Raw genomic sequence first — 27,987 nt, 5'->3', positions numbered from 1 at the left:
CTATTATTATCTCTTTTACAAATGAGAAACCAGAAGGCTCTTGGAGGGTACATGACCTGCCCAAGGTCACATAGCTGGAAAGAGAAGGAACCAGGATTTAAACTCAGGAGGGCTGCCTCCAGAGTGGGCACGATTAACCCCTAAGGGAAACAACCTATCACTTGTGTAGTCCATGGTGCTTTTGTTCTCACTATCTCATTTACTTCTCAGGAGGACTCGCTGGAGACAAACCCAATCACCTTCCACTAAGCAGTACAAGACTGCCTGCCCTCCTCCCCCTAACTCCAATATAAGCAGCAGCCCTCTACACAGGTGTTCTATTCTGAAATTCCCATAATTAGACACTGCTTGTTTAAGTCACAACACTCAACTGCTTCCCTAAACCAAAACAGGTACTGCAACCAACCTGCCCCATAGGAGTTAACCAAGAGACTGAGTTCATTGACCTGGCTTGTAGGATTAGAGCAAACATGGATCATGACATGTTGTGCTAATGAATGTGCTGGTTTCCAGCAAAGACAAAATCCGAGGAGAAAAATCCTTATTAATTCAAGCCACCAGGGGCCATAATACATGACCTTTCATCTAACCCAAGCTTGGATTATCCAACGTTTTCATCCAAAGAACATAATACTTCTAGTCAGCTGAGGAAGATATTGCACTGAATCTTCTATAATTTTGAGTTAATCATTATAAAAAAAACTCCCAAGTAAATCAAAATTCGGAACTCAACTGCACAATCCCAGGGGAAGGCCAGACTGTGAGGAAGACTTTCTTCTGAGTACAAGCAACAAATTATAAATGGAACTAGACATGTCTGTTTTCTAGGCTCTGTGCAGCTGCTCTCTCCCCTTCTTCTATCAGTCACTTGATTCTAGCTGGAGATGAGGTTCATCCTCCCCTCACTATGACCCAGAGCACAGCCTGTAAGAAGCAGGATCTTGGGCAACCCTGGGAGGCTGTGGCCCAGGTATAGGAGGCAGCACTAAATACTAGTCATAGCTCCCATAGACGGCAGGTCAGAATTAACCTAATCCTTTTACCTTCTTTTATTGCTGCTCCGTGGACAAGTGAAAGCTGATCCTGAGAGCTGCTCAGCATACAGATTGTAAGGGCAAACTTGAGGATTATTCTAAAACAAAGGAGGCAATAAATGACATCACTCCATCAGAAAAGCATTCCACCTTCCCATCAAACAACTCAGTGGGTGAATTCTGTCTTGGATGGCGATGCTCTGAGCCACTCACTGCACATGACCATCTCCAACCCATACGTCCTTCTTGTAATAATGTTTTAGGTGACTTTCCTCCTTGATTAGAAAAGTAGTACATGCTTATTGTAGAAAATTTATAAACTATAACCCATTATCTCACCATCCAGAAATAACCCAATGTTGACATATGAGTATATTTCCTTCCATTCTTATCCTCCAAAATGGCAACGCTATGATATGTGTAGTCCTGTTAATAATTAGCACTTAAAAAAAAGAGGAAACACTATATCATGAGCATTTTTTCATGCCATGAAATGTTCTTAAAAATTTTTGACAAAATTTTTGTTTGCCATATTTTTGCTATTTTAACCAACACTAGTATGAACATCTTTGTGCACACATTTTTTTTTTTTTAACAAGGACTGATTATTTTCTCATCATTGCCATATCTTATGCTGTTCAAGGGAACTTTAAGGAAGTCCCTTAACCCCGGACCTAGGGGATCTTCTTGAAAGCCTTAAATTTAATGTTACTTTTTTGGGACTAAGTGCTTTGCCATAGGTAACCATTATCCAACTTTAACTTTGTATTGTCATTGTTCTGCATCCCAATTGTCTTAATGATTTGTGAAACTCCTAGACAGTTCACAGGCTAATTTTCAAGACGGTGGGTAGAAGCACTTGGCCTGAAAGCTGGTCATTCATTCCTATAATTCAGAGTTCTCCAAGCTGATATTCTATTCACTCATACCTGTCCTTCTGGCAGGGCACCTGGGCAGCGAGGATCCTCTGAGGCACACTCATTACCGAATCCAGAAATGTACTGCATGTGACAAAGACACAAAGGCCACCATTAATGGGATTTAAAGAGTATTTTGCTATTTTGACTGTCTATGAAGGTAAGAATTTCTTTATGACATATGTTTGTGGATCACATTCTATACATAACATCTTTGCTATGTCTTGGCATGTGAACCATTTAGGAAAGATAATTTCTCTGTGTGAATTTTAAAGACCACCAATTAATCGGGAGAAGAGTGCTGGATATTACATGGACTTTCCATCCTTAGCTGTACTTAGTTGATTTATGGGCTTATTCTTAATTATCCCACTCCAAGAACAGGTTCTTTAATTCTGGACCCATCAGGGAGTTCCTGAGAGGGGAGATGGCTCAGGCATCACCTCAACTCCAGGTTAGTAAGATCTGGCTGGCCTGGCTTGCAACCTCCCTGAGGTTGGAGCTCCACTTCCCCTTCATATGATGAAACAAGTAGCTGTAAAGAGTGTGTGGATCCAATCTGACAGCAAAACCCTTGAGAAAAAGCCCTCCAACCAGCCTCGCTGCAGGCAAAAACCTATATCATCTGGCTCATCTATGGAGCACTTGTAAATATATTTGCATCTATGTGGATATAGGAAAACAAGTTTTGAAGATATGCGTGGCTTTCAGGAGAATAGCCAGATCTGTCCTCAGTGGCACAATGGAGTTCATTCTGATTGTCATCAATTTACTTTTCATCCAGAGGAAAAAAAGGGAGTTTCTCAATAAAGTAAAGTGTGCAGAGCCTCTAAAACTTATTTTGACAACACTTAAACACACCTGTGAGTTCTTGTTCACTGTCTGGCTTCTCTGCTAGTTTATAAGCTCCATGAAGGCTGGAACTATGGCATCTTGTTTACCTCTATATGCCTTGTGCCTGGCTTATAGAAGGTACTCAGTAGATATCTACTGTTTGATTTAGTTTTTCCCTTACAGCCTGTTCTATTCTATTTATTTATTTATTTATTTTTGGCTGGGTTGGGTCTTCATTGCTGTGCATGGGCTTTCTCTAGTTGTGGAGAGTTGGGGCTACCCTTAGTTGTGGTGCACGGGCTTCTCGTTGCAGTGGCCTCTCGCTGTGGAGCACGGGCTCTAGAGCTCAGGCTCAGTAGCTGTGGCGCACGGGCTTAGTTGCTCCGCGGCATGTGGGATCTTCCCTGACCAGGGCTCGAACCCCTGTCCCATGCATTGGTAGGCAGATTCTTAACCACTGCGCCACCAGAGAAGTCCCCCTTAGAGCCTATTCTAACACGAGTGGATGTATCCTGATCTAAGTAGGGTTAGAACCCCCTTTTCTCTAACTTAAACATCAAAAAAAAGGCCATTTTCTTCCCATAGTTGTTCCTCATAAATGTATCAATACTTAATTTTAGCCCACGATAATGAAAGTGCAGCGTCACTCAGTGAGTGAAATGCCACCATCTGAGTACATGTCTTTAAGAGATATAAGAAGGAAGTAAGTGGGTGGAGGATAAACCCTCCAGAATTCTCAGCAGCTTGGAGCAGGATGAGATTGATGTAACACACCTGGATGTGGGAGCAATGATCAGGGCAACAGCTGCCCATATTTGGAAGGAATATCAAATGTGAAATGTTATGACCTAGAAAGCAATGGAAGTGAAATTATTCTTTTTTGCCTCCAGACACAATATTTTTTTATATTTGAAAATCTATCAGCACTAAAAAGAGTGTGTTATATTACACAGAGATTGGTTAACAGCAGCATGCAATTTGGAATGATTTCCTTGGGGAAAGGGCAGAGACCATCCAGCATTCTGACTCTCCACTGAATACAATTTTCTTCTCTCTAATGAACCTCATGCTCACCATCAAGAGGATTGAATCTGAGCTGCTGAGAAATGGTATTGACCCGAAATTATCTTCAGTTCTGTGGAATGGAATTGCAGACCAATCTTGCCTGAAGCCACTGAGTACCTCAGTGGCTTCACTTTGTTCAACTGCAGCGTTGTTTCCCTCTGCAAAGGGAGGCAAGAAGGTCTGAGGCTGAGCTTTCTGGCAGGAGTGGGTGGGTTTACTCATTAACCTTCTCCATTCTTTGCAACTGCTGGCCTCAGAACAGAGTCCAGGGTTATTTGTACATTGGGAACAAAGGAAAAGAGACTTACTATATGTAATTTTAAAGCATATGCTTCAGACTGCTTTAAAAAGTAGAAAAGAAAGTAGAAAGAACAGCTGGTGCTTTGGAAGGGAGCCATCCAGCTCAGAGAGAGGTGTGAGTTCTGAATCGGTTTCTCAATCTTAGCTGAGGTGCATTGGCTGAAGAGGGGGATGAAAACTGCTGAGTCATTCTCAAACCAGTTGGTTTTTCTAATCCCCTGAGAGAAAAATTACAGATGAGTTTGTTAGAGTTTTAAAATATCATGTGCCTTACTGCTGAAGGTATCAGAATCAAGGAAGCAGTATTCTGCAGCTGCTTTCCCAAGGCTTTGAGATCAAGGACAGAATCTGAACTCTGCTTATATCAGCTGTGAAAATCCAAGCTTTCAACTCCAGCTGGTTCAGTGACTATACAAATATACCTTATGCCGAAAAATTAAAAATAAAAACGTCTGACATTAAGCAAGTGTGTTTGTATGCTTTCTTCAATCCAGATTTCTGAATAATTTGCTCCCACATAGAAACAATTTTGTTTCCTTCCAAGAGAATTATACACATCCTTTCTAAATGAAAGAACAAATTACTGAGGTCCATGTAACTTCAGTACCATCAGTTCTTTGGCAGCTCCCTAGTGTACAGCTTTCTAATTTTCACCTGGTCCCCAGGATATGATTTATTTGTCAGAGTAGTTTTATGAGGTGCTTTCTCCTGACTCTGATTCTGGGTAACACCCTGATGGGACGAGCAGATACTATACCTCACTTCCTTTTCCTGGGCATGAGGGAAAGAGAGAGAAGTCAGGGTAGAGATGGAACTATAGCTACCTTTTTCTCCTGTGCAAAGAGTCCAGTATTTCTAGTTAACCTTGATGGGAACATAGGATATAGATTGTTAGGGGAACTTGAAGATTATTGCAAGTAGGCTAAACTGCGGTAGGCTGAATAATAATGCCCCAAAGATATCTATGTCTTAATCCCTGGAACTTGTGAGTGTTCCCTTATATAGCAAAAGAGACTTTGCAGATGTGATTAAGTTAAGGATCTTGAGATGGGGAGATGTCCTGGATTCTTTGGGTGCGCCCTAAATGTAATCATAAGTATTCGTAAGGGAGGGAGGTAGAGGAAGATTTGATTATAAAAGAGGAAAAGGTGATGTGATGATGGAAGCAGAGATGAGTGATGCACTTTGAAGATGGTGAAAGGGACCATAAGTCAAGAAATGCAGGCAACTTCTAGAAGCTGGAAATGCAGGGAAATGGATTCTCCCCTTGAGTCTTCAAAAGGAACCAGCCAACACCTTGACTTTAAGCCCAGTGAAACTGATTTCAGACTTCTGACCTCCAGAACTGTAAGAAAATAAATTTGGTCATTTTAAGCCACTAAATTTGTGGTAATTTGTTACAACAGAAACAGGAAATGAATACAATAATTATGTAGACCAGGGGGTCCCATCTCTGGCTAATTAGAATCACCCCCAAAGCTTGTTAAAAACAGACCCATACCTAGTGAATCAAAATATTTGGTGCTGGGGCCCGAAGTCTGCATGTTAAACAGCTCTCTTTTTTAGAAATGAAGAAATCAAGACTTGTAGAAGTGGACTTGTAGAAGACTTAAGAACATTGGGTGGTTCATTTAAAATTTAATTTTACTATTTTATCTTTTGAACTTTCTTCCCCCAGTTGTGCTGCTTTTATGTTAATGTGATTTCATTTGAGGCTTTGTGTTGACATATCCATTAAAAGGAAGAAATAAAAGAGAAATTTTTTTTTTAACTTATAGTGTGTATTGATTAGAGTGATGCAATCTGGCTTTCTGTGTTTGGATTTGTGATCTGTAGAGCTAACCTTTCCTTGCAGAGATTAGACAGCAGGCTGGGGAAAATGCCTTTGAAATTGAGAACAAAGAGCAGCATGCAATTTACGTTGGTGTGCTGGTGCTGTGCATAATAAGTTGCTCAAAAATTTCAGCAGGATAGGATTTTAGATATAATTTATTTATAAATGGTAAGGATGTTTCCACCCCTGCTGAACTTCCCCATAGCCTTTTCATCAGGAAATGAAGTTTTTATGCACTCCCCCTCTTCTAAGACTTCAACTACCACCATTGATATGATGACCTCCCATATCTATTCTCCTAGCTCTACCCCTTCCCCTGAGATCCAGATCCATACATCTGACCACATCCTGGGTATCTCATCTTGGCTGTCCCTGCAGCAACCCAAATTTAACTCTTGGATCCCAGAACATGCAGGGCTTTCTGTGTGTGCTGTGCCTTTGCACTTGTTTCCTCTAGCCCCTTTTCAGTGAAGTCAATTTCTACGTCTCTCCTAAGACTCAGCTTAGGAACTGCCTCCTTCAAGGAGTTTCTCTGGGCTCCACCTAGTCCAGATTCAGTTCCTTTCCTATGTTAATTCGTGGCATCATGTATTAACATATAATATTTGCCGAATGAAAGAATGAGAATTCTTTCTCAGTCTTTCTAACTCTTGATCAGGCATAAAGAAGCAAACTCTTTTACTTCGGTGTTGAGTGGTTTTAGGACCCCTGTTAATTAGGGAGATGTTTGATTTTCAAACTCAGCATCAGTTGAAGGGCATTCAGAAAGTGCTCAAACCCTGGAAAGAAGCCTGGAGTCTGGCACACTTGGCTTGAGTCAAGATTCTGGGCAGTTCTACTCAGGTCCACATGCATGTGTTGGGCACTGATGCCAGCCTGGGGTGGACACTAGGCATAGTTTTAGACATTGGCCTTGAGGCACTCAGTCTAGCAGATGCTACTAAAGCTCCTTTTGGAGCCTGGGCATGGATTCAGACAAACCCAATTTCTAATCCAGTCTCTATCACCTATCAGCAGTGACCTTGGGCAAGTCACTTAATCTCTCAAAACTTTATTTTCCTTAATGGTAAAGTGGCTACCTCCAGATTTACTTTGAAGATTATGAGTTAATTCATTAGTACCACATAACCCACACATATTTTTCAATCGAAGATTAAATAATAAAAGGAATTATTTCCTAGAGGAAGTGCTAGGGTTTCTACTGGCCAAGCGCTGATTGTGAGCCTCAAAATAACTGAATAGATTAAACATGCCTAATTGGTTGGCTGGAGGCTGTCCAGGAAGCTGCAGCATCAGGAAGGTGTGGGAGAGTAGGGGCTGGCAAACAGACACAGTGAGAAACATGTCTGTCCATGGTGGAGGAGAGCCCTTATGACATCTACAGATTCCCAAGACAATATATGAAAAAAGCTAGGCAAGAGATGGACAGTTAGGCCGTCATCTCTTTTCTTTATCATCCCCCAGCCCCAGCCATGCTTACGGACACCACAGCGAAGCCTCTGAACACAACAGCTTGGACGAGGGCCTCTCTAAGTTCTTTCTGACTCTGAAGCTCTGGAATTCTCAGACACTTCCATGAGTTGTGGCTGAAGAAGCCACAGCGAAGTGGCCAGATAGTTTCTTACCTTCAACTCTGCCATTTTCCTTCTGCTGCAGGTGTGGCGATTTCAGGAAACCCAGGCTCAGAGAGGGTATGAAGTCAAAATGCTTCTGTTTCTCCTTCAAATCACCTCTGGATGTTGTTATTCTACTGCTTCACTGTGCTCGCTGGTCAGCTGGTCGCTCAAACTAGCCACAAGCGTTTCCTAACTGCTACACTAGGGAGAAAGTCCAGCATGCTTGTTTCCAAACTGCTTACACAACTGTCTTTGGTTTTGAAACCCGGGCTGTTTCTGAAGTTTGCAGAGGCCTGTCTCCTCTTCACCTGAGGTAAATGTTGACCAATGATTTGTTCCAGTTAAAAGAAAGAGGCTTATGACTAAAGGCAGAGAATTTATAGCTCTCTGCAGAAGGAACTGTGGCAGTTAGGGCCTGCTGTGTGAGGTAGAGGCTTCTCCACTCAGTCCCGACTGAGGCTGGGAAGGAACAGGGTGGAGTGTTCACTCTCTGGAGAGCAGTGAGGAAATGATCCGTGCTGTGACACAGGCGTTTTCACGCAGCTACCTGAAGCAGGGACAGGGTCTGGACAGCTCTCCATACCTGCTCCCAGGGATGAGCTGGGTGAACAGTTCAGAGCCTGAAGCACTTCGCTTAAAGCAAACTGAGATATTTACTATTGCTCCTCTTAATTTCTTAAATGTATTTAGTGTTCTTATAAATTCTTTAAGAATCTTATTTCCTAATGCCTGTACCTCTCTAGAAAGAGACCAAGGGATTACTTTCCAGCCACCTTTTCCATGACTCCCTTGTCCTTCATCTTGGCTACTCTCCTTAGCCATGGTCAGGTATCAACTTCATGGCTAATGGAATTCAGGAAGGAAGAAACCATATATCGAGAGCTTGTTCATGCCAGATTTTCCCACAGACATTACCTCATTTAATTTCACAAAAACAATCTTTTAAACTAGGCTTTATTATCATAAACTCAGGTGCAGCAGAACAGGCAGGAAGTGTAAATGGGTAAAGTAGGCTAGGTGATTTTTTAAGATATGACTTTTATACACGAAGCTCCAATTTTTAAACATTGGCAACTTAAACAAGTGAATGGATGAATGAATGAATGAATGAAGCCATTGTAATAGATTGCAAATAATGCCCACAGATTCCTTTCATCCTTGTATGTATGCCCCTTTGCAATGTGACTTTGCTGCTCCTCCCAAAATGAGACGGAGTCTTTTACTTACCTCCTTGAATCTTACTTTGGCTAATAGCAAACACAACACAAGCACAGGTTTGAAAAATGCTGTGCCTTATGATTTGCCCATTTCTTGCTACTTGAGACCACCATTCAGAGAAGTCAGGCTAGCCTCCTTGAGAATGAGACCAAGAGGTCCAGGCACTCAACAGCCCAGCACTAGCTGCCAGATGTGTGAATGAGGCAATGTGGCTGCCAGATGACTGCAGACACGTACGTGATCCCAGGTGAGATCAGCAGGAGAACCACCAGCTAAACCTAGCCCAAACTGCTGACCCACAAAATTGTGAGCAAATAGAATGACATATTTTATGCCATTAAATATTGGGGTGTTTTGTTCAGCGGTGATAGATAACTGATACAATTATGTCAAGAAACATGCATGTAGGTGTGAATGACTATGGGCTGCCAGTTTGACACATTCTGCTTTAGATAAAGGGGTCTAAGCAACCTCCAGAGGTCCCCAGGCTCCAGCGTACTGCAGTAGCAGCAGAATGATTTGCCTGTGTCTGAGGTGTTAGCACAGAAAGGACCAGGCCAAAGGAGCCATGTTGATATAAACAAGTGACAGGCTGGTAGCAAACTGTGTGGATTGATGCCTGCAGACCAGGGAGTTTATAGCACATCTCAGCATATGTCAGCATAGACAACTGACATTGTGGTATTATATAAGCTTCCCTGGAATTTATATGCAAACCTGGGAGAAAGGGGGGTGTAAACCCTAGCTTTACTGAGGCTAAGTTTTTATTATTCCTGCAGTATGCAGACTCAAAATCAAAAGTGAATTCAAGAAAAATATTTCTTGCATATCTGAGTTTATGAGTACATTGGGTCTTGAATCTCTATTGATCATAGAAGTTAGGCTTTGGTGATTAGGGGGAAAAATGGATGGGAACCAATAAACGACAAAGGAAAAGCTTTACTGCTTTGTTTTTCCATAAACTTTATATGTTCTTTCCAAATCAGCTTTGAAGGCAGATTTAAGAGGTGTTTCAGTTCCTTCCTAAGGTGTGAGAGATTTCTGAAAGAGTAAGAAAGTGGTAACAGATCCTTGACTGGATGAAAATTATTTTGAGGGGCCTGAAAATATTTAAAATTGAATAAACCTATCAATTCCCTATTTAGAGATTTCTCCCAAGTGGGTTCACTTTATTTCCCGTCTTCTTCTGTTTTTGTAACAATAATTCAAGAAAACGAGTATTTGCTTTGTAACCACTATGTGCCAGGTACTGTGCCATACACACACACAGGAGAAATGAGAATAAATAAAATATAGAACACATAGCTCTGAGTCTATGTCTGATGACTTTCTATTTTAATCTAATCACACACTTATTTATTTATTTTACAATTATTGGGGACCTGCTATGTACCAGGCCCTGTGAGGTGTGGGGGGATACAGAAATGATTGAGAGTCTGGTCCTGTAGGAGGGTGCATGCTGGAGAAGACTGACCAATAAACAGGCCATTACAACGGAGTGCCATGTATGCTGTGACAAGAAAGAGTCAGGGTGCTATGGGAGGGACTAGGAACCACAGAGCTCTGACTAGCTCCCTGAGGAGATGATAGCTGAGCCAAGTCACACAGAGTAAGAGTTGGATAGGGCACTGAGGAGAGGGAGGATTGTACACAAAGACAGAGAAGTGCAGTGCATTCAAAGACCTGTTTTTAGGGCACTGACGGAAACAGAGTGGAGGAGCCTAGTGAGGGAAGGCTTCCAGAAAGGGGAGTTTTGGCAGACATTTAAAGCAGGGGAAAGAGGGGAACTTCTAGGCAGGGTGATTAGCATTCAAAAAGACACCTAGGGCTTCCCTGTTGGTGCAGTGGTTGAGAGTCTGCCTGCCAATGCAGGGGACACGGGTTTGTGCCAGGTCCGGGAAGATCCCACATGCTGCAGAGCGGCTAGGCCCGTGAGCCATGGCCGCTGAGCCTGCGCGTCCGGAGCCTGTGCTCCGCAACGGGAGAGGCCACAAGAGCGAGAGGCCCACATACCGCAAAAAAATAAAAATAAAAAGACACCCAGTGGAAGAAGCAGGTTGTGTGCAGGAACAAGGCAAACATATACTGGACCAGAGCAGAGTCACAGTATCAAAGTGGTGAGCAATAAGAACAAAGATGCCAAAAGCCAGGCAGAGGGAGAGGGATTCAGCGAATGATATGGGGAACAGGTGAAGAGAAGAACTTGAAAAGGACCAGAAATTGGAGACACCAGATACCTGCCACCTCTGGATTCTAGCACAAGATAGGTTTACTCTCTGCAGAAGCTCTGGACTCACAAACATCAGGGAGTGGGGAGTAGGACCAAAACCAAGTGTAGTGATGATAAAATCTCCAGCTTCCTTCTCCAATTGCATTTCCAGAATGCTATCAGCAAGTGTTTTACCCTCCAGACAGGACACTGGAGGATTCTTCTCTAGGACAGTGTCCCATAAATACTATACATTTTGATCAATAATTATTAAATATAAAAGGCAAAGTCTTTCTGGAAGTGCTTCTTTTAATGAGGTAGATGGCTCCCTCCCACATTAATTCAAATATCCATGAATAATTCTTATTTCTAGAATGACACAGGATTCAGCATCATTTAATCCTATTTTTTGCTTTTTTAGACATAAATGTTGAGAAAATTTGTTCACATAAATAAGCAGTTATGAATGGAAGGGATTTTGTTATGGTAGCACTCAAATTCCTTCTGAATTAAATACCAAAAATCACATACTGACCTATCATTAAACATTATTTTAATGACCTATCAGTCAATAACTCAGGTTGGTTCTTCTTCAATTTTGTTGCAAGCAAATAATTGGAAACCTGATTGGAAAAGGCTTTGTTACCCAGCTATTGGAATCAGTGACTTTAACTGTTACCCTTTCACTTGGAGGTGCTTTGTCTAACTCATTTACTCAGAAAGGGTTAGGAAAATAAAAATGTTAATTTTATATACCTTTGCTTGTATAATTATTTTTGATGTAAATGTTATTTTGATATTTTGATAGACCAGGCAAGAAGACTTGACATGAAAGAATGTGCCACAGCCTTGGATGTTTCCTACCAAAGCTCTTTGCTTTGTTCTCAGGAGCTCTTCCTTAAGAGCTCTGCATTTTTTTTTTTTTTTTGTAATTGTGAGGAGTGGAACAGACAAAATCCTTAAATAAAACTAATATTCAGAATTGTCCCTTTGTTGGCATCCAGAAGACATTTACACCCCTGGGCAATATGCCGTATTTCTATTGCACTAGTAGTGAGATGCTCTTTTTCTGTAGTGGGAAAAGGGCAATTGGGAAAGTAGAGGTGGTAAATAAGAGCCAGCGCGAGCTGCTTCACAAGCAGATCAATCTTAACAAAGATACATTCATATGAGAATTCGTGATCTGAAAAATGATTCCCTTAAAACTATCCGTGCCCATGTACCTCTTGGAAGAGATTCTTCCACACATCCCAGTTGGAAGACCACTGATCCACACCAAGAAAATGGAAAATATTACATCTAGGAAACTGGGGATTATTACAGAGTAATGTGAAGGGCAAGTGGCAGGCCTAGAGAGCAATCACTCCAGAGTGCAGTTAGAGGACGGAGGACTTCAGGACCGATGTCTCCAAGAAAAAAATGAAACTGATAGATTACCTGATATATTTGATGGTACTGAACAAGATTTTACATCTTTGTTGAAGTTTAGGGGTTTCATTCTTCACCTTTACTTATTGATGATCTTGGTAAAGCTTAGTGGTTGGCCAGCTGAGAAAACAAATGTGGTATAAGAGAGGGGCTATGTATAAGATGGCAAGGCATTTCATTAGAAATAGATATACCCAGAGGGTAGAAAGTGCTAGTATTAAAAATGGGTAGCAGTACATCGAAGACAAATATTTCCTGTTTTGCCAATAGAGGATGTGACAATCACGCTACGATTGCTGTGGCATGTGTAGCCTTGGGAGGGAGGAGTGGCTTACTTAGTTCATTAAGGGGCGATCATGAACTCTGATGAACTCTGCTATAACGGTGCCATAAGGTAGAGTCTACAATCCATGTGTTCCCTACGTTTTTGATATGGGTTTATTTTTTTCAAAGGGTGGATCCTGAGCTACCTGCATCAAAATCACCTGGTTTGCCTGTTAAAAATACAAAATCCTGGCTCTATCCCATATACATAGAATTGGGCGAGGGGGGGCAGAAGAAATCCTGGAATCTGCATTTTAAACAAGCACTTCAGAGGACTTCCATACACTTTTGAGTTTGAAAGCCATTGCTTTGAGTCCTTAAATGTAGGTGCTTATTAATTGTTACTCAAAGTTGGATCCTTTTCCTACTCTATGGAGCAGCGCTGGCAGGCTCCAACTCCAATTCTGCATTAGGCAAACATACTGGGGAATATGTGAGGCTCAGGGTTCTCCCAGTGCTAGATCTCCCGAAACCCTTCCTCTTCTACCACAGTAATTTAACTCAGTTTTGGGACTATGGAGAAATGAATTTTTTAACTTCCTACTCCTCCTTCCCCCAGAGTATCCTCCTTTGAATTTTAACAGATGTTAAATCAATGCAGACATCCTGTTAGACTTCAAACTTCTTAAAATAGATGCTACCTGTGCTTTAAAAATTTCAATTAAACCAACATTTAGATACCCATATAAGGCCCTACCTAGGTTGGGTGCTAAAGCATACCCTGTTGAAATGAAGACTCAGAAGCTCTGATTATGGCAGTGGTTAGGAGCTCTTCACCTCAGTCCGATGGCCCAGCACATCAGTTCTATGCAGTCCACTTCCAGAATGGAGAAAAACAGCAGTGTCACGGCACCTGGATTATATCATAGATGTCCCAAGTTCAGGGACTTTTGAGAACCTGAGTAAAGCTGATATGGATCAACCCCTTTGGGAGTGGCTCTCTCTCTAGAGCACTAAGGTAGAGAGACCAACCCAAATCCTTAGTTGGATTCCAACTAAGCCGCCTGGGGGACAGATGAGTGGCTACAGATCTTCATATCTGGTTGCCTCCACAGTGAGTAAGAACGTTGGTTAGACATCTGAATCACAACAGGGGAAAAAAAAAAGTTCTCTTATAGGTAGCAATTTGTTCCATCAAGAAAGTAAGAAAATTAAAGCTTTAATTAACACTTTTTAGGAAGTATTTGGTATTTAAACTTATTATTACCTAAAAGCAATTTTTATGAGCAGGTTTCAGGAAGTCTTAGCAAAACTTATGCTTCAAAAGATTCTTTTTGAAGAACTCTGGCTAATAACATTCACTTTGGCCAACAACCTTATTTTGCTGCTACTAATGCTGCAACAAACTTACCTTAGATGATTAAAATCATTTTTTCTTAGAAAACTGTAATTCAGGAGTCAAGCCTGATAGCAAGAACAAATGAAGTTGAGTATTGTTAATTTTTCAAGATTGACCCTGAAGCCATCAGTGATAGGTTATTTTCATCTTATTTTTTAATAAGGGAGAAAATAGAGAAATTGGAATAGATCTCCTTTCTAATTAAGGGTTATTGATTTATTTTTTAAAAGAGGAATACAAAGAGCTTCAGTTGGTTTAGGTCTTCTGCATATGCATTTGGTTTCTACTTCTTAACTGCACAGCCACTGTCACAAAATACTTGTGCCAAATTCCACATACAGATCCTGATTTGCATAGCTCTCCTTTATGTCAAAAAAGAAATCAGGGCTAACTCTTGTGGGGGAGGATGTGAAGAAAGACTGGAGAAAATTCTAGCTGATGAAAAGTGCTTTAAAATCCCTTGCCAAATTCCTAAGACAGACTTTCTAAAAGCACTCTCTAACATCATCATTTTAATATCCTCTTTCAGCACACCTTGATTTCCAAAGTATGGAATAGAAAGAGATTTTAGTGGTTTTTTCCCCTAGTTTTAAAATGAGAAGCTGAAACTGTGTACTTATTATTATTATACTTTAATATGGAGCAAAATCAGGAGTGCAGAGACCTCCTAGAGAGAAGAATACATGTGAAAAGGAGTTGTTGAATAAGGCAGCAAATTACAGTTTTCGTAAAACAGGTTTATATATTAACAAAGACTGGGGCAAAGGCAATTACACGAGCAAAAAAGATGGGTAAAAAAAGTAGTGATGAACAATTATGCATATACACCCCCCCCCAATTTTGGATTATGAAATCCAAGAATCCTAGTCCATAATTCATGTAAATGTGTTGCTGTGGAAGTTATTTTTACTTCTCTCCATAAATACATTGTTGACACAAAGAATAATATTCTTAGTTTACGGATTATAGTTAAGGGACATTTTAGGAGTTGATCTTTCCTTCAAAAATAAAAATAAAAACTGAAGAGGCTGTAAATCTCTCTTACTGCCCTTGTGCAGGTCTTAGATTTCACCCTACCTATTTCCAAACAGAAAACAGTAAGAGGGTGCAGACAGCTGTAACCTAAAGAGTGAAGGATTTAGTGAGCTGTCAATTTCTCGCATAATTCTTCTTTTCTGGTACTGCTGTTCTCTATGTATTATTAATCTATTTATATTTAACTCCAGCTATTAGTCCGCCTCTTCCAGCCACTGAGCCATTTGCAAAGGAGAGGAGAGAGAGACAACGGTTGCTATTATTAGGCATCCTTTTGTGTGATGAAGGTGGAGGCAGTTAAATAACACCATTTTGCTTCTTTGAAAATGACAGAGTGTTTGGGGTGGACAACTCAGGGCCGGTTAACATAACCTTTCCCCTCAGAAGGTAAAACAATAGAGATACATTTTTGAAGGAGATACATTTTTGAAGTACTTAATTAAGCCTTCAGCAAGGAGTGTGGGAAAATTACAGACCCATAAAAACCCTCCAGTTCTGGGCAAGAGTAAATTTTCTCTGCAGCATTCTGTCGCTGCTCATTTACTGCATCATTTTGACATCTCGTATTTCCACAAGGCTTTTATATAATCTATAAACAGGGACAGAAAGGTGAGGAACAGAGAGAATGGGGACAAAGTTTGGACTTCCCACGCTGTTACTTCCTTTCAGTTTTCCATTAAAGGGTGAGGCTGAAGGGTGGCATTTTAAGATGATTTCGTTAAAAGCCTGAGACATTAATAACTGACACAGCAAGAAGAAAGCTGTGAAAAACTGCCACTGCTTGCTTACTCTTCAAAGGATGAGTGTAATTCAGTCATAATGTAAGCTCTTTAATGTTCCTCCCCCAAACCTTTTTCGATCAGGAAAGCCTGGAATCTGTAGGCAAGAAAGATAATTATATTAGCACTCAAGCAGGCAGAGTTCAAATGCTAATAGCCTTTAAAATGTTCTCCTTATTTTCTGTTTCTGTATGTTGGGCTGTTGTTCTTTAAAGAACTATCTTTCTGCGGTTTTACTCCGAAAACCACAGCAGATTAAATAATAAAAATAAATTCTACCAAAATGAAAAACATTTGCCAAGCAATTGGTGATAGTGCCATCTAAATCAGACAGGATGGCGGTGAATCTCATAATATTCACCTATTGGACTTTTATATGAATTATTTGCATTGTGATAGACTCTGGATATATGCCTTTGGAGTCTCAAGCAATTCTATTATTTTATAATGTAACCTTATCTCTGGATTCTTTTTGTTTCTTAGACTCTTATTTTCCCTTGATCTGATTTTTTCTTTTGTATTTAACAGGACAGAAGAAAGTCAGTTGCTTGGGCCTACAAAGGACTCCCCCGACCCCAAGTTTTAAAAAAAATTTCAAAAGCAAATTTGGAAATAAATTTCAAATAAGTCAAACCTCTCTCCAATTTTAAGAAATCATTTTATCAAGAAAAGATAGATACAGACCTGATTACCATCTCTTAAAAAGTATCTCTTCTCTATGACCTGTGAAAAACAAATAAAGATTTTAAGGGCTTAGCACATATACCTTGAAAAGGTAGTAACTGCAATGGCCACTAATGGCACTAAAAGGTATATACCCAAATTAAGAGTCTTTTCAACAGCACAGACATCTAATACAATGAGTTAAATCTGGTGCTAATGAGATCAGGATTGTGGAAGTATTTTTATAAAAGCCTGCCTCTTGTTCCAAAAAGCATTAATGATAGGTCAAAAAATACATGAACAACAAAAAAGACTAAATAACCAGAGAGTGACATGACATCCCATGCAATTCCTAGTGTATGGCTGCAAATTTGACTCAAAGTTCCCTAGCAGTCGGCCCCAAAAGGTACCAAACAGAATCCATAAGATAAAAGCAAAGCACTTTTGCTACTACAATAGCATACCTATTCCTTAAAGAGGAGTCTGTCTATATAATGTAGTAAACTACCACATTCCTCTAGTAAACACAGTTGTAAATTCTGTCAGTCCTTAATGGAGACAGATGACAACATCAAAAGCAGTCAATTAACTTCTTTTCCGACTTAATCTGCACCCTTAATTCAGCAGTTTCGGAATTGTCTGTATTTGGTCAGTAGGAGAAATAAGGTAAAGCAGTGGATGTATCTGTACAAATCCATCACCACTACTGAAAAGAAGCCTTCAAAATATGTGCCCTAACATAATGAGTTTAAGAGCACCATATTTTCACAGGATGAGAAACATTTTTTTGAATTTTATTTTATTTATTTTTTATACAGCAGGTTTTTATTAGCTATCTATTTTATACATATTAGTGTATACATGTCAATCAAAATCTCCCAATTCATCCCCCCCCCCAACCCTCCCCCCACCCCCCGCCACTTTCCCCCCTTGGTGTCCATACATTTGTTCTCTACATTCACATGATGAAAAACATTTTAAAAAAAAAAGAACTCTGTTTAACACTTGAGAAACTGCAATGGTGACAGAGGCAGTATTATTTTCTTTACATAGAGCTTTACATGTGATTAAGAAAAGTTCAGCAGATTAGAATACAGATTATCTGGAGATTAACTCTAAGACATTAGAATCTAGAATTATGAGGCTAGGAACTTCCTCAGAATAAAGCAGAGCATCTTCTTCCAGGCCTGCAGCAGCTTGCTCTCATTGGCCTGACAGCCATATCATCTGCATTCATTTTATCTTCGAGACTATGGATGGGTTACTTTTAGTCACAAGAGACTCAGGGTAAGACTCACTGGCCTCAAAGGTAGAAAAGCTGGTTCATGATTAGTACCCATCTAAAATACCTGACACCACAAAAACTATGACAGGACTGATTTTCCTTCCTCTCTCCAGGGTAGGACAGGAAAATTCTATTACTCTGGAGTGGTTAGGAATTACTATTAGCGAAGGGAGTGTGGAAGAGGATTAGATTCCCTCTTGGAAAAGAAATCTTTAATTAATTAATTAATTTAATTTTTGAGTCTTTGTTGCTGCACGCGGGCTTTCTCTAGTTGCAGCGAGCGGGGTCTAGTCTTCGTTGCACTGCATGGACTTCTCATTGCAGTGGCTTCTCTTGTTGCAGAGCATGGGCTCTAGGCACATGAGCTTCAGTAGTTGCAGCACGTGGGCTCAGTAGTTGTGGCTCATGGGCTTAGTTGTTCTGCAGCCTGTGGGATCTTCCCAGACCAGGGCTCAAACTCGTGTCCCCTACATTGGCAGGTGGATTCTTAACCACTGCGCCACCAGCGAAGTCCCTTGGAAAAGAAATCTTTACACTAAATTCTGGAAGATATGATGTAAAGTCATATCTTAGCTGCCAAGTCCCTTGCTTTCAGGCAACCACCTCAGTCTGGAGGTCTGGCCCACCTCTTTTTTTTTTTTTTTTTTTTTAATTAATTAATTATTTTTTGGCCGCATTGGGCCTTCGTTGCTGCACGCAGGCTTTCTCTAGTTGCGGCAAGCGGGGGTTACTCTTTGTTGCAGTGCGTGGTCTTCTCATTGCGGTGGCTTCTCTTGTTGTGGAGCACAGGCTCTAGGCGTGCTGGCTACAATAGCTGTGGCGCGTGGGCTCAGGAGTTGTGGCTCGTGGGCAGTAGAGTGCAGGCTCAGTAGTTGTGGTGCACAGGCTTAGTTGCTCCGTGGCATGTGGGATCCTCCAGGAACAGGGAACCCATGTCCCCTGCCTTGGCAGGTGGATTCTTAACCACTGCGCCACCAGGGAAGTCCTGGCCAACCTCTTAATCCACCTGACTTTGTTTGTGATTTAGGAAACCAAGAGAGAAGTTGCTTTTCAATTTTGCTCATAATTCCCTGCCCTCAACTTGCGATGTCCTTCTCTTATCAAACCATTTTTTAAAAAAATTATTTATTTATTTATTTGGCTGCATCGGCTCTTAGTTGCCAGCACGCGGGATCTTCGCTGTGGCATGTGGGATCTAGTTCCCTGACCAGGGATCGAACCTGGGCCCCCTGCATTGGGAGTGCAGAGTCTTAACCACTGGACCACCAGGGAAGTCTCCTCTTATCAAAACTTGCTCTCTTCTTAAAACCAACCAAGTTCCCTCTAATTTTTTTTTTTAAGTAGTCTTGCCTGACAACTTGGGTCACACTGATCTATAACCCATTGTTTCTCTAGGATATAACTTATTACATTTTATTTTATTTATTTATTTATTGCGGTACGCGGGCCTCTCACTGTTGTGGCCTCTGCCGTTGCGGAGTACAGGCTCCGGATGCGCAGGCTCAGCGGCCATGGCTCACTGGCCTAGCCACTTCGCGGCATGTGGGATCTTCCCAGACCGGGGCACGAACCCGTGTCCCCTGCATCGGCAGGCGGACTCTCAACCACTGCGCCACCAGGGGAGCCCACATTTTACTTTTTTAATTTTAAAATTAATAAATTATTTAAAATTTAAACAATATATTGTGGGATCTTTCCATGTCAGACACAGATCTATATGATGCTGCTCCTAGGGGACATAGATAGTGGCCACGGATCTAAACAAATGGAAGTTCTTACGTTTTAAGTTTGAAAACAATGTGGAGAGAAAATTTGGTGCCTTGCAGTGCTTCCAACCATTTTTTCATGTCATGACACATTTAGAAAATGCTAATATTTATACATTAGCAAACGTACAAATGGAGTAAATGGAAGAGCCAGGCCAGGGGCTCTGGCTGCTCTGAGAACTGAGGGGATCACTATCTCAGTGCACCTGTACCCTTTTGGCCACACACCAGTTGGGAAGTTCTGCAATAAAGCAAAAATTTCCCAGTGGCCTAATATTAAACAGGGACGGAGTGTGGGCCTCATCTTATGCTGACCTATTGGACAAAAAAGCCAAATATTAGATTTCTAAATAGTTAAAAGAAAAATGATTCATAAAGAAGAGCTATGAGGAGGGAAATTTTTTTCTTGGGAGACTACTTGTAAAAGGAAATATAAGACAGAAATTAATCTTTTTTCAATAATAATACAGAAATACATCCTATTTTACTTTACTACACAATGTCAACATTGGGTAAACAATTTAACTTGGTCAATATTGTATGCAATGCAGCTGTATGGCCTTGTGAAGGAAAGACAAACAGTGCTCTAATTTACCAGTATGTTGAAAATGCTGCATTTTCATTCCAGTTCTGGACAATAAGATGATGCTGGTAAGAGTGAATAACTGGAATGCAAAGGTTTCTGATAGGGAAAATTAGGGAATCAAGAAGATGACCTAGCCTTAAAAGTAACAGTAACATTTATATGGAGAATATTAGTAGCTGGGAGAGCAAAAATAACTCAGGGCTTTAAGCAGAATGTCCTCAGTTTAGTGCCTTTTGTGGGGACTTGGGGGTGGTGAATAAGCACAAAAATGCTAGAAAATATGGAAACATAAATTGTTTTAAGGAGGGAATTAGGTATCTTAAAAAACCCCATTTGAATCCAGTAGCTTTCATCCTTTGCTTAGAGAACACTGGTGATAGAATAAACACGTCAGCAGGCATTGAGCAATTACACCAACAGATAAGAGATCAAAACAAATAGTATTCAGGCTGTGAAGTTTAGCATGAAGGAATAAAAGGACAAAGCATTCTACAAAGAATTTAAACTCTCATAATATATAAATTAAGTTTAAAAATAACTTAATTGAAGCCATTACCTTATCAAAAAACCTACTGAGCTTGACAGCATTGGAAGAACCTGCAGCTAAGTACCGTGGATTTGTGCAATCCTAGAAGATAAAACATAAGATCCACAATTAAACGTTAGGAAACATAAGCTCTTTGTGAGTCATTACTGTTCCTCTTGCACATTTCTATAGTAAAATATTAGGCATAATACTCTCATAAAATATTCAAGTAATTTTCAAATTATGATGCACACAGCAAAGAGGAAAGTGCTAAAGTAAGGTGAGGCCACTTACTCTTTGTTATTTAGGCAATTTTAGAGGACACTGAACCACTGTATTCATCACCAAATAATTCATAAAGGAAGACAGGATTGTTAATGTCTTACTAACAACAAAACCAACATACTAATTAGGTGACCTGCCTACATTTACCTTCAAAAGCAGAAACAGAGCTATTAAAAACAAACTTTTTTTTTTTAAACATCTTTATTGGAGTATAATTGCTTTACAATGGTGTGTTAGTTTCTGCTATATAACAAAGTGAATCAGCTGTATGTATACACATATCCCCATATCCCCTCCCTCATGCACCTCCCTCCCACCCTCCCTGTCCCACCCCTCTAGGTGGTCACAAAGCACCTAGCTGATCTCCCTGTGCTATGCAGCTGCTTCCCACTAGCCATCTATTTTACATTTGGTAGTGTATACATGTCAATGCTACTACTCTCTCACTTCGTCCCAGCTTACCCTTCCCCCTCCCCGTGTCCTCAAGTCCATTCTCTACATCTGCTTCTTTATTCCTGTCCTGCCCCTAGGTTCATCAGAACTATTTTTAATTTTTTTTTTAGATTCCATATATATGTGTTAGCATACGGTATTTATTTTTCTCTTTCTGACTTACTTCACTCTGTATGACAGACTCTAGGTCCATCCACCTCACTACAAATAACTCAATTTCGTTTCTTTTTATGGCTAAGTAATATTCCATTGTATATATGTGCCACGTCTTCTTTATCCATTAGTCTGTCGATGGACACCTAGGTTGCTTCCATGTCCTGGCTATTTTAAATAGTCCTGCAATGAACATTGTAGTACATGGCTGTTTCTGAATTATGGTTTTCTCAGGGTATATGCCCAGTAGTGGGATTGCTGGGTCACATGGTAGTTCTGTTTTTAGTTTTTTAAGGAACCTCCATGCTGTTCTCCATAGTGGTTGTATCAATTTACATTCCCACCAACAGTGCAAGAGGGTTCCCTTTTCTCCACACCTTCTCCAGCATTTATTGTTTCTAGATTTTCTGATGATGGCCAGTCTCACCGTTGTGAGGTGATACCTCATTGTGGTCTTGATTTGCATTTCTCTAATGATTAGTGATGTTGAGCATCCTTTCACGTATTTGTTGGCAATCTGTATATCTTCTTTGGAGAAATGTCTATTTAGGTCTTCTGCCCATTTTTGGATTGGGTTGTTTGTTTTTCTGATATTGAGCTGCATGAGCTGCTTGTATATTTTGGAGATTAATCCTTTGTCAGTTGCTTCGTTTGCAAATATTTTCTCCCATTCTGAGGACAACACTTCATTTTTTAGTACTAGTTACTCACCAGTGCTCAACTAACTTAAGTACTATGAAGTTCTTAGGAATAGTAGGAAGCATGAAAATAAAGAGCAGGAGGAGCAAAAAACAAACAGAACGGTGGCCAGGGATTTCTCACTCACTGAATGCAAGGCACTACATCTCTTGGTAGGCCATAAAGATAATAATAAACAATAGATATATTTTTTGGTTAAAATAAACAATAGAAAAGTTTATTTTAAAATATCATTAAATATTATTTTTAATAATAAATAATAAACAACAGATATTTACTATTAGGATACAAATAGGAAAAAATTGGGCTCTGAAGAGACAAAAGAATCTGAAACATTATAATGAAGTGACTAGTACATTGCAATGATTAGTAAAGACCTTAAAACGTTTACTATCCCTTTCCTGGAATTCCAATGTTGAATTGCCTTAGCTTGTCATCATTGACTTGCCAACTCAAGAGACCGAGTACTTTGATTTGTACCTCAAATGCCACCTAAGACCCAACCATGGGGATATCATATAGGCTCCTTTGCAAGGATAGTATCTATTTTTTCAGTTATAGATCATCTGTGTCCCTTGGGAAATCACTGAAGTTATTATTGTTGCATTTATTCTGATTGTAATCTCTAAGCCCACACGATTCCATTCCAGTGCATTTTGTAACAATCCCTATTTTACCAATATACAACATTCAAGGCTCACATTTTAAATTCTGACCAGAAGCTATACATTTTCCAAAACCACAAAAGAGAGACTACAACTTTTCAAAGATCATAGAGTAAAAGAAAAATCAGAGGTCTTTGAAGCCAGCAGGCTCTGAATCTGAGTATCTATCCCAACATCTCTAGATTGTGTGACATTGGTTAGGCTACTAAACCTTTAAAGTTGAGCTTATTCATTTGTGAAATGGAGATAGCGATACTTAACCCATAGGATTTTTGTGAAAATTAAATGAGATAATGCATGTCTGACACATAGTAGGTACTGAAATATTAGTTTCCTTCTTTCTTCATCCCAAGAAAATGCCATCAGATTGAATTTTCAGACACAAAAGCACCTAACATAATAAAAGATAATTCTATGTATGGATTAAGCAGACTGAAATGTCATCGTGTAAACTGTTGTATTTGAAATCATGTTTGAACACATTTATACAGCAATTGAGGCATATAAAAGACAAACCTTAACTAGATCTGTATTAGATACGATTTACAAAACAGATATTGATCACATAATCATCAGATTGTCAAAAGACTTCAGAGATGACTCCAAATAGAGCTAAAGTACTAAATACAAAAATTAAATCAAACATCAAACAAACAGACAAAACCTCCCAAAAACTTATTTCTAAGCCTCCAGAATTTCAGGTTGACCAGGCTAGAGAAACCCTATGATTTTAGGAAGAGAGTTTTAGATCTGAAAGAACTATAACTATCTGCTATTGATCATGGTAGAGGGCAAAGCCTGAAAATTGATAGCTCTAAATGCTTGAGAAAGAAACATTAACTAGGGAAGATGCTTCAGAATGATCACTTTGAAGTAAACACATAACAGAGGAAAATTTGTGCTAGACACAAAAAAACCTAATAGGATTTAAAAAAATAAGTAATCTCCTCCCTGTTTATAATTTAAACAACTTGTCTTTTTTTTTTCCAGGCACAAGAAAGCTTTGATTCTATCTTTGATGTATACAGTTATGTTAATCCTTACTTTTTAATAATTTTAAGTAAATTCATACAGTAACCAAAGATGCTAGCACTAACAGTGTTAAATTAGTTTTTACTTGAGACTTTATATTTACTTGCTGAGTCTTTTTGACTGTTACCTCTTTTTGAAACTCTTATCCAATTTTCCTCCTCATCTTTTCTTCCCTGCATCCTCAAGACCCTCTTGTTTCTGCTGTGTTCTTGAAGGTGTACACTGATAAAAGGCCATAAGTATGTTGTATGTGAATTCTGTGAAGACCATGTTTGCCACTTGAGTACCTTTACATTTTGTTAACAATTAAAGATCGCCCTGACTTTGCAAGTAAAATAGGAAAAGCACATATCTAGATGATTGTCACAGAAACCCACAGGCACTGGAAACAGATACATTCTAAAATACATTAAAAGTAAAATAGAATGTGTCTAGAATGTGTAAGCACTTAATAAATGCCAGCTACTTTTATTATTAAAAAAAAGTAATTGCTGGAACAAATTAAGCTATTCAGTGGTAAATTTCCCTTTGGAAACAATGTTCAAACAAAGTAACCTCAGTACTTCTTTGACAAGGATATTATATATTCTATGTAACAGGAATTCTCTGGAATATGATGGTCCAGTGTTGACTACCTGGGCATTTATGCTGAATATTCCATGGTGGCAGCTGAGAAAAATAAGGCATCTCCACTGCAAAGCAGAATGTAAAAAACAATGGAATGGCAGGCAGAAGCTGACTCAATTATGGGGGTACAGGTGGAGTTGAACCAAGCCGCGTTCACCAATGCTGATTCACAGAGAAAGGGCATCAGAATCAGCTGAGTTATTAGTTAAAATTACTGAGTCCGGGGCTTCCCTAGTGGCACAGTGGTTGAGAGTCCGCCTACCAATGCAGGGGACACGGGTTCGTGCCCCAGTCCGGGAAGATCCCACATGCCGCGGAGTGGCTGGGCCCGTGAGCCATGGCCGCTGAGCCTGTGCGTCCGGAGCCTGTGCTCCGCAACGGGAGAGGCCACAACAGCGAGAGGCCCGCGTACCGCAAAAAAAAAAAAAAAATACTGAGTCCTTCTGTCAAACCTTAGGAATAAAAAGCACCAGCTGTGGGGCACTTATTCAAAAATTTTCACAAATACTATAATATTGAATACACAGTCAGGTTTGAGTAATTGGTGATCTAGATGATTTCTAACAATTCTTTCAGCTCTGAGATTCTAAATGTTAGGTGAAGGATAATTAAGTGGAAAACAGGCTTAGTTGTAGAGCATGGGCTCTGGAGTCAGAGTGCCTGGTTTGACCGTGTAACCTTGGCCTAATTGCCCCTCTTTGCTTCTAGTCTTCGTTTTTAAAATGGAGGTATTTATAGTACCTACCTTATAGGATTGATGTGAAGACGATGCATGTGAGATAATGTACATAAAGTACTAGAACAGTGCTTGGCACTAATCAGTCCTTAATGAATGTTAGCCATTAGTGGTATTAAACTACCACCACCACGTCTGGAATGCCAGTGCGCAGATATGTTGCAGAAATCCTACTTGCGAACAATGACATATAAACCATGACTGAAGCTGCTGGCCAGGATCATTCTCCAGGCAACACTAACTAGCTTATATGAGAACTTTTCTAGCCTTCTTAATGTCCAGTTCTAATTGAGCTAAATATCTCAGGAAGGGACTCAATCTATTGTATAAACTAATGCTTATACATTACTAACTATACATTAGTTTATATAAACTAATGCTTATGAAGCACTCCTAGTTTACAGTTTGTAATTTTCTCATTTATATACTTGTTTACCCTTTAAGGTAAATTCTGTAGTTTAAGAAGCTAAGAGGCTTTTCTAAAGCAAGAATAAAACAAAGTTTGAACATTCCAACAGGTCAGCATATAAGGAGGCTTTGCCCATCTCATAATCTATGTTGGCTCCAATCTTCATTACTTTTTGGACTAGAACCCAAATGCCTGATTTCAAATATAAAGCTTCCTCTGTGAGCATATAGAACTTTCAAAGTCTTTGGTTTTGCCTTTACCTGATAATAATACAAACATGCATTAGTAAAAAATACACACCAAATTAATCTCTTCTGCATTGAAATCCTCAGCCAGGAAAGCAGTCCTAGTTAAAACTTCATGGCGCTTGGTTTCATGAATCTGATCCAGTTTAGTCCCTATTACCAACAGTGGGATTTGGTTATCAGCAAACTGTTCCCGGTCATAATCCCTGTGATAAATAATAATGAAGAGGTGAATAGAATTTACCTTTCTGATGTAGATGTGTAATATTTAAATGCAACTACTCACACTATTTTACAGATACTTCACTGACTCTTGCTCACCCATTACCTATAAACTTACTTTTCTCCCACCTACTTGTTCATTTTTTCAATCAATCCTCGCCATCTTTCAAGTTCCAACTATTAATTCAACTACTCAAAATTTGTCCCATGGGTCTTTATAGACTACTTGAATAAACTGAGTGCCCACCAGGTATATGAAAGTAGGTTGACTTGACTTCTCCCAAAGCTCTGTCTTCTAAGGCTAACAGCTCAGGAATTTTTCTGGGTAGATGCAGAGAGTGGATTCAAACCTCTGTGGAGAGAAAACCCAGTACCCTAGCATGGCAGTCACGCCTTTTGCCAGAGGGGAAAATGTCAAGCTTCTGGGTACCTCCTGGGGTATGCATAAGCTTTACACCTACCATACTCATTTCTGTCTATGAATAGTAAAGAAAAATAGATCATTTTAGGAAAATCAGAAATAGGAATGCTGAAGGCCAGCATAAATCAACCATAGGTGATGCTACAGCCTGGGGAAAGATGGAGTCAACAAATGGAAAGGGAAAGAAACAATTGAAATGCAAAATGAATAGTAAAAGGAAAGAATTAAGTACCAAATAGTTGTTTGTCCTAACACGAGAGCTGTGGGAGACACAGAACAGGTAGTAAGAATCACTTAGGGTTAGTGGCCTTGGGTCACTGTCTTTCTATTACTGAAAGGAACATAGAGCCCAATGTTGTTCAATTAATATAAATTCTACTCACATATGAGAAATGAAACAGATTTGGAGTTCTGACATATTATAAGCTCAGTTTATAACAGTCAGCAAAATCTGGTTGTGACACCTTATGACAGTAAATCAATATTGCATAACCCAATCAATACAAACCAGGTGAGCATAATTTTTTTCCTTCCTTTGACATCACTCTTCTTTCTCTTTGAATAATCTAAATTGTGTTTGTGTGTGCGCCTGCGCACAAGAACTTACCAAATCTTTTTGCCCTTCACAATAACCTTACAGAGCCTCAGTTACTGTTCAGACTTGGAACAAAATTGTTTTGAATTATGTTACCTCCCATTTCATAAAAATACTATAATCCTAATTACTGCATCAAAGCCAACAATAGTTTGAGTTCAAGGCCTTTGATTCTTCTTACTAACATCAATGTTGACTTAGGAGACATGGTCCAAAACTGAAATTTGCTTTATTAGAGAATAAAGTTTTGAAAGTACCCTCCTTTAGGACTTTTTTCCCCTTATACTCTAACTCTGGCTTACATACAACTTTTTGTATATATTTTATCAAACATCATCTTTGATACACATATTTGTCACTTGCAGTCTTTCATAATCTCTTGCACATTAACATATATATTTATTGTATATATGTAACATAACATATATGTTGCACATAATATATGTATATTTACAATCTGTTCTCTTATTTCTCTTTTTAACTTTCCTTTTTCTCACTTTCTTTCATTAAATCTTATATCCAATTTGAAATTTGATCTCAAAATCCTTTTTTTCTTTTTAAATCATTAGGTAAAAAGCAAATGGGGAATTTTATCATGAATGGATAAGTCTGATAACACCTTAACATCACAAAGAGACAGATAACCAGGTATTGTATTATATGCTCTGTACCACTTAGGCAAAAACA

The 27,987-nt window shown here is 39.6% G+C and overlaps 2 protein-coding genes and 1 non-coding gene across 5 annotated transcripts in view; all 3 read right to left on the bottom strand.

Moving 5' to 3' along the window:
- HGD (homogentisate 1,2-dioxygenase) overlaps positions 1 to 14,583 on the bottom strand; it is a 52,096-nt gene extending 37,513 nt beyond the window's left edge. The window contains exons 1-5 of the mRNA XM_004278539.4: positions 13,500 to 14,583; positions 12,465 to 12,575; positions 7,610 to 8,200; positions 1,964 to 2,035; positions 1,044 to 1,132 (exon numbers count right to left, since the gene is read on the bottom strand). Coding sequence (XP_004278587.1) covers positions 1,044 to 1,132; positions 1,964 to 2,035; positions 7,610 to 7,624 — 176 coding nt within the window. The 5' untranslated portion in view covers positions 7,625 to 8,200; positions 12,465 to 12,575; positions 13,500 to 14,583. The remainder of the gene's footprint in view (positions 1 to 1,043; positions 1,133 to 1,963; positions 2,036 to 7,609; positions 8,201 to 12,464; positions 12,576 to 13,499) is intronic.
- Positions 14,584 to 14,731: 148 nt separating this feature from the next.
- The window catches only part of RABL3 (RAB, member of RAS oncogene family like 3), a 38,871-nt gene continuing 25,615 nt past the window's right edge, over positions 14,732 to 27,987 (bottom strand). For all 3 annotated transcript variants that reach the window (XM_004278540.3, XM_033403319.2, XM_049710162.1), the window contains 4 exons: positions 26,118 to 26,268; positions 20,789 to 20,860; positions 16,617 to 16,655; positions 14,732 to 16,029 (listed from right to left, as the gene is read on the bottom strand). In XM_004278540.3, coding sequence (XP_004278588.1) covers positions 15,964 to 16,029; positions 16,617 to 16,655; positions 20,789 to 20,860; positions 26,118 to 26,268 — 328 coding nt within the window. In that variant the 3' untranslated portion in view covers positions 14,732 to 15,963. The remainder of the gene's footprint in view (positions 16,030 to 16,616; positions 16,656 to 20,788; positions 20,861 to 26,117; positions 26,269 to 27,987) is intronic.
- Positions 19,080 to 19,152, bottom strand: TRNAG-CCC (transfer RNA glycine (anticodon CCC)). The gene has a single exon. It is a non-coding gene; the product is annotated as a tRNA-Gly (tRNA).

Source organism: Orcinus orca, chromosome 5 (assembly GCF_937001465.1).
Source record: "Orcinus orca chromosome 5, mOrcOrc1.1, whole genome shotgun sequence".
In the NCBI taxonomy this organism is placed as follows: Eukaryota; Metazoa; Chordata; class Mammalia; order Artiodactyla; family Delphinidae; genus Orcinus; species Orcinus orca.
This window is presented reverse-complemented; position numbering and strand designations above follow the sequence as displayed.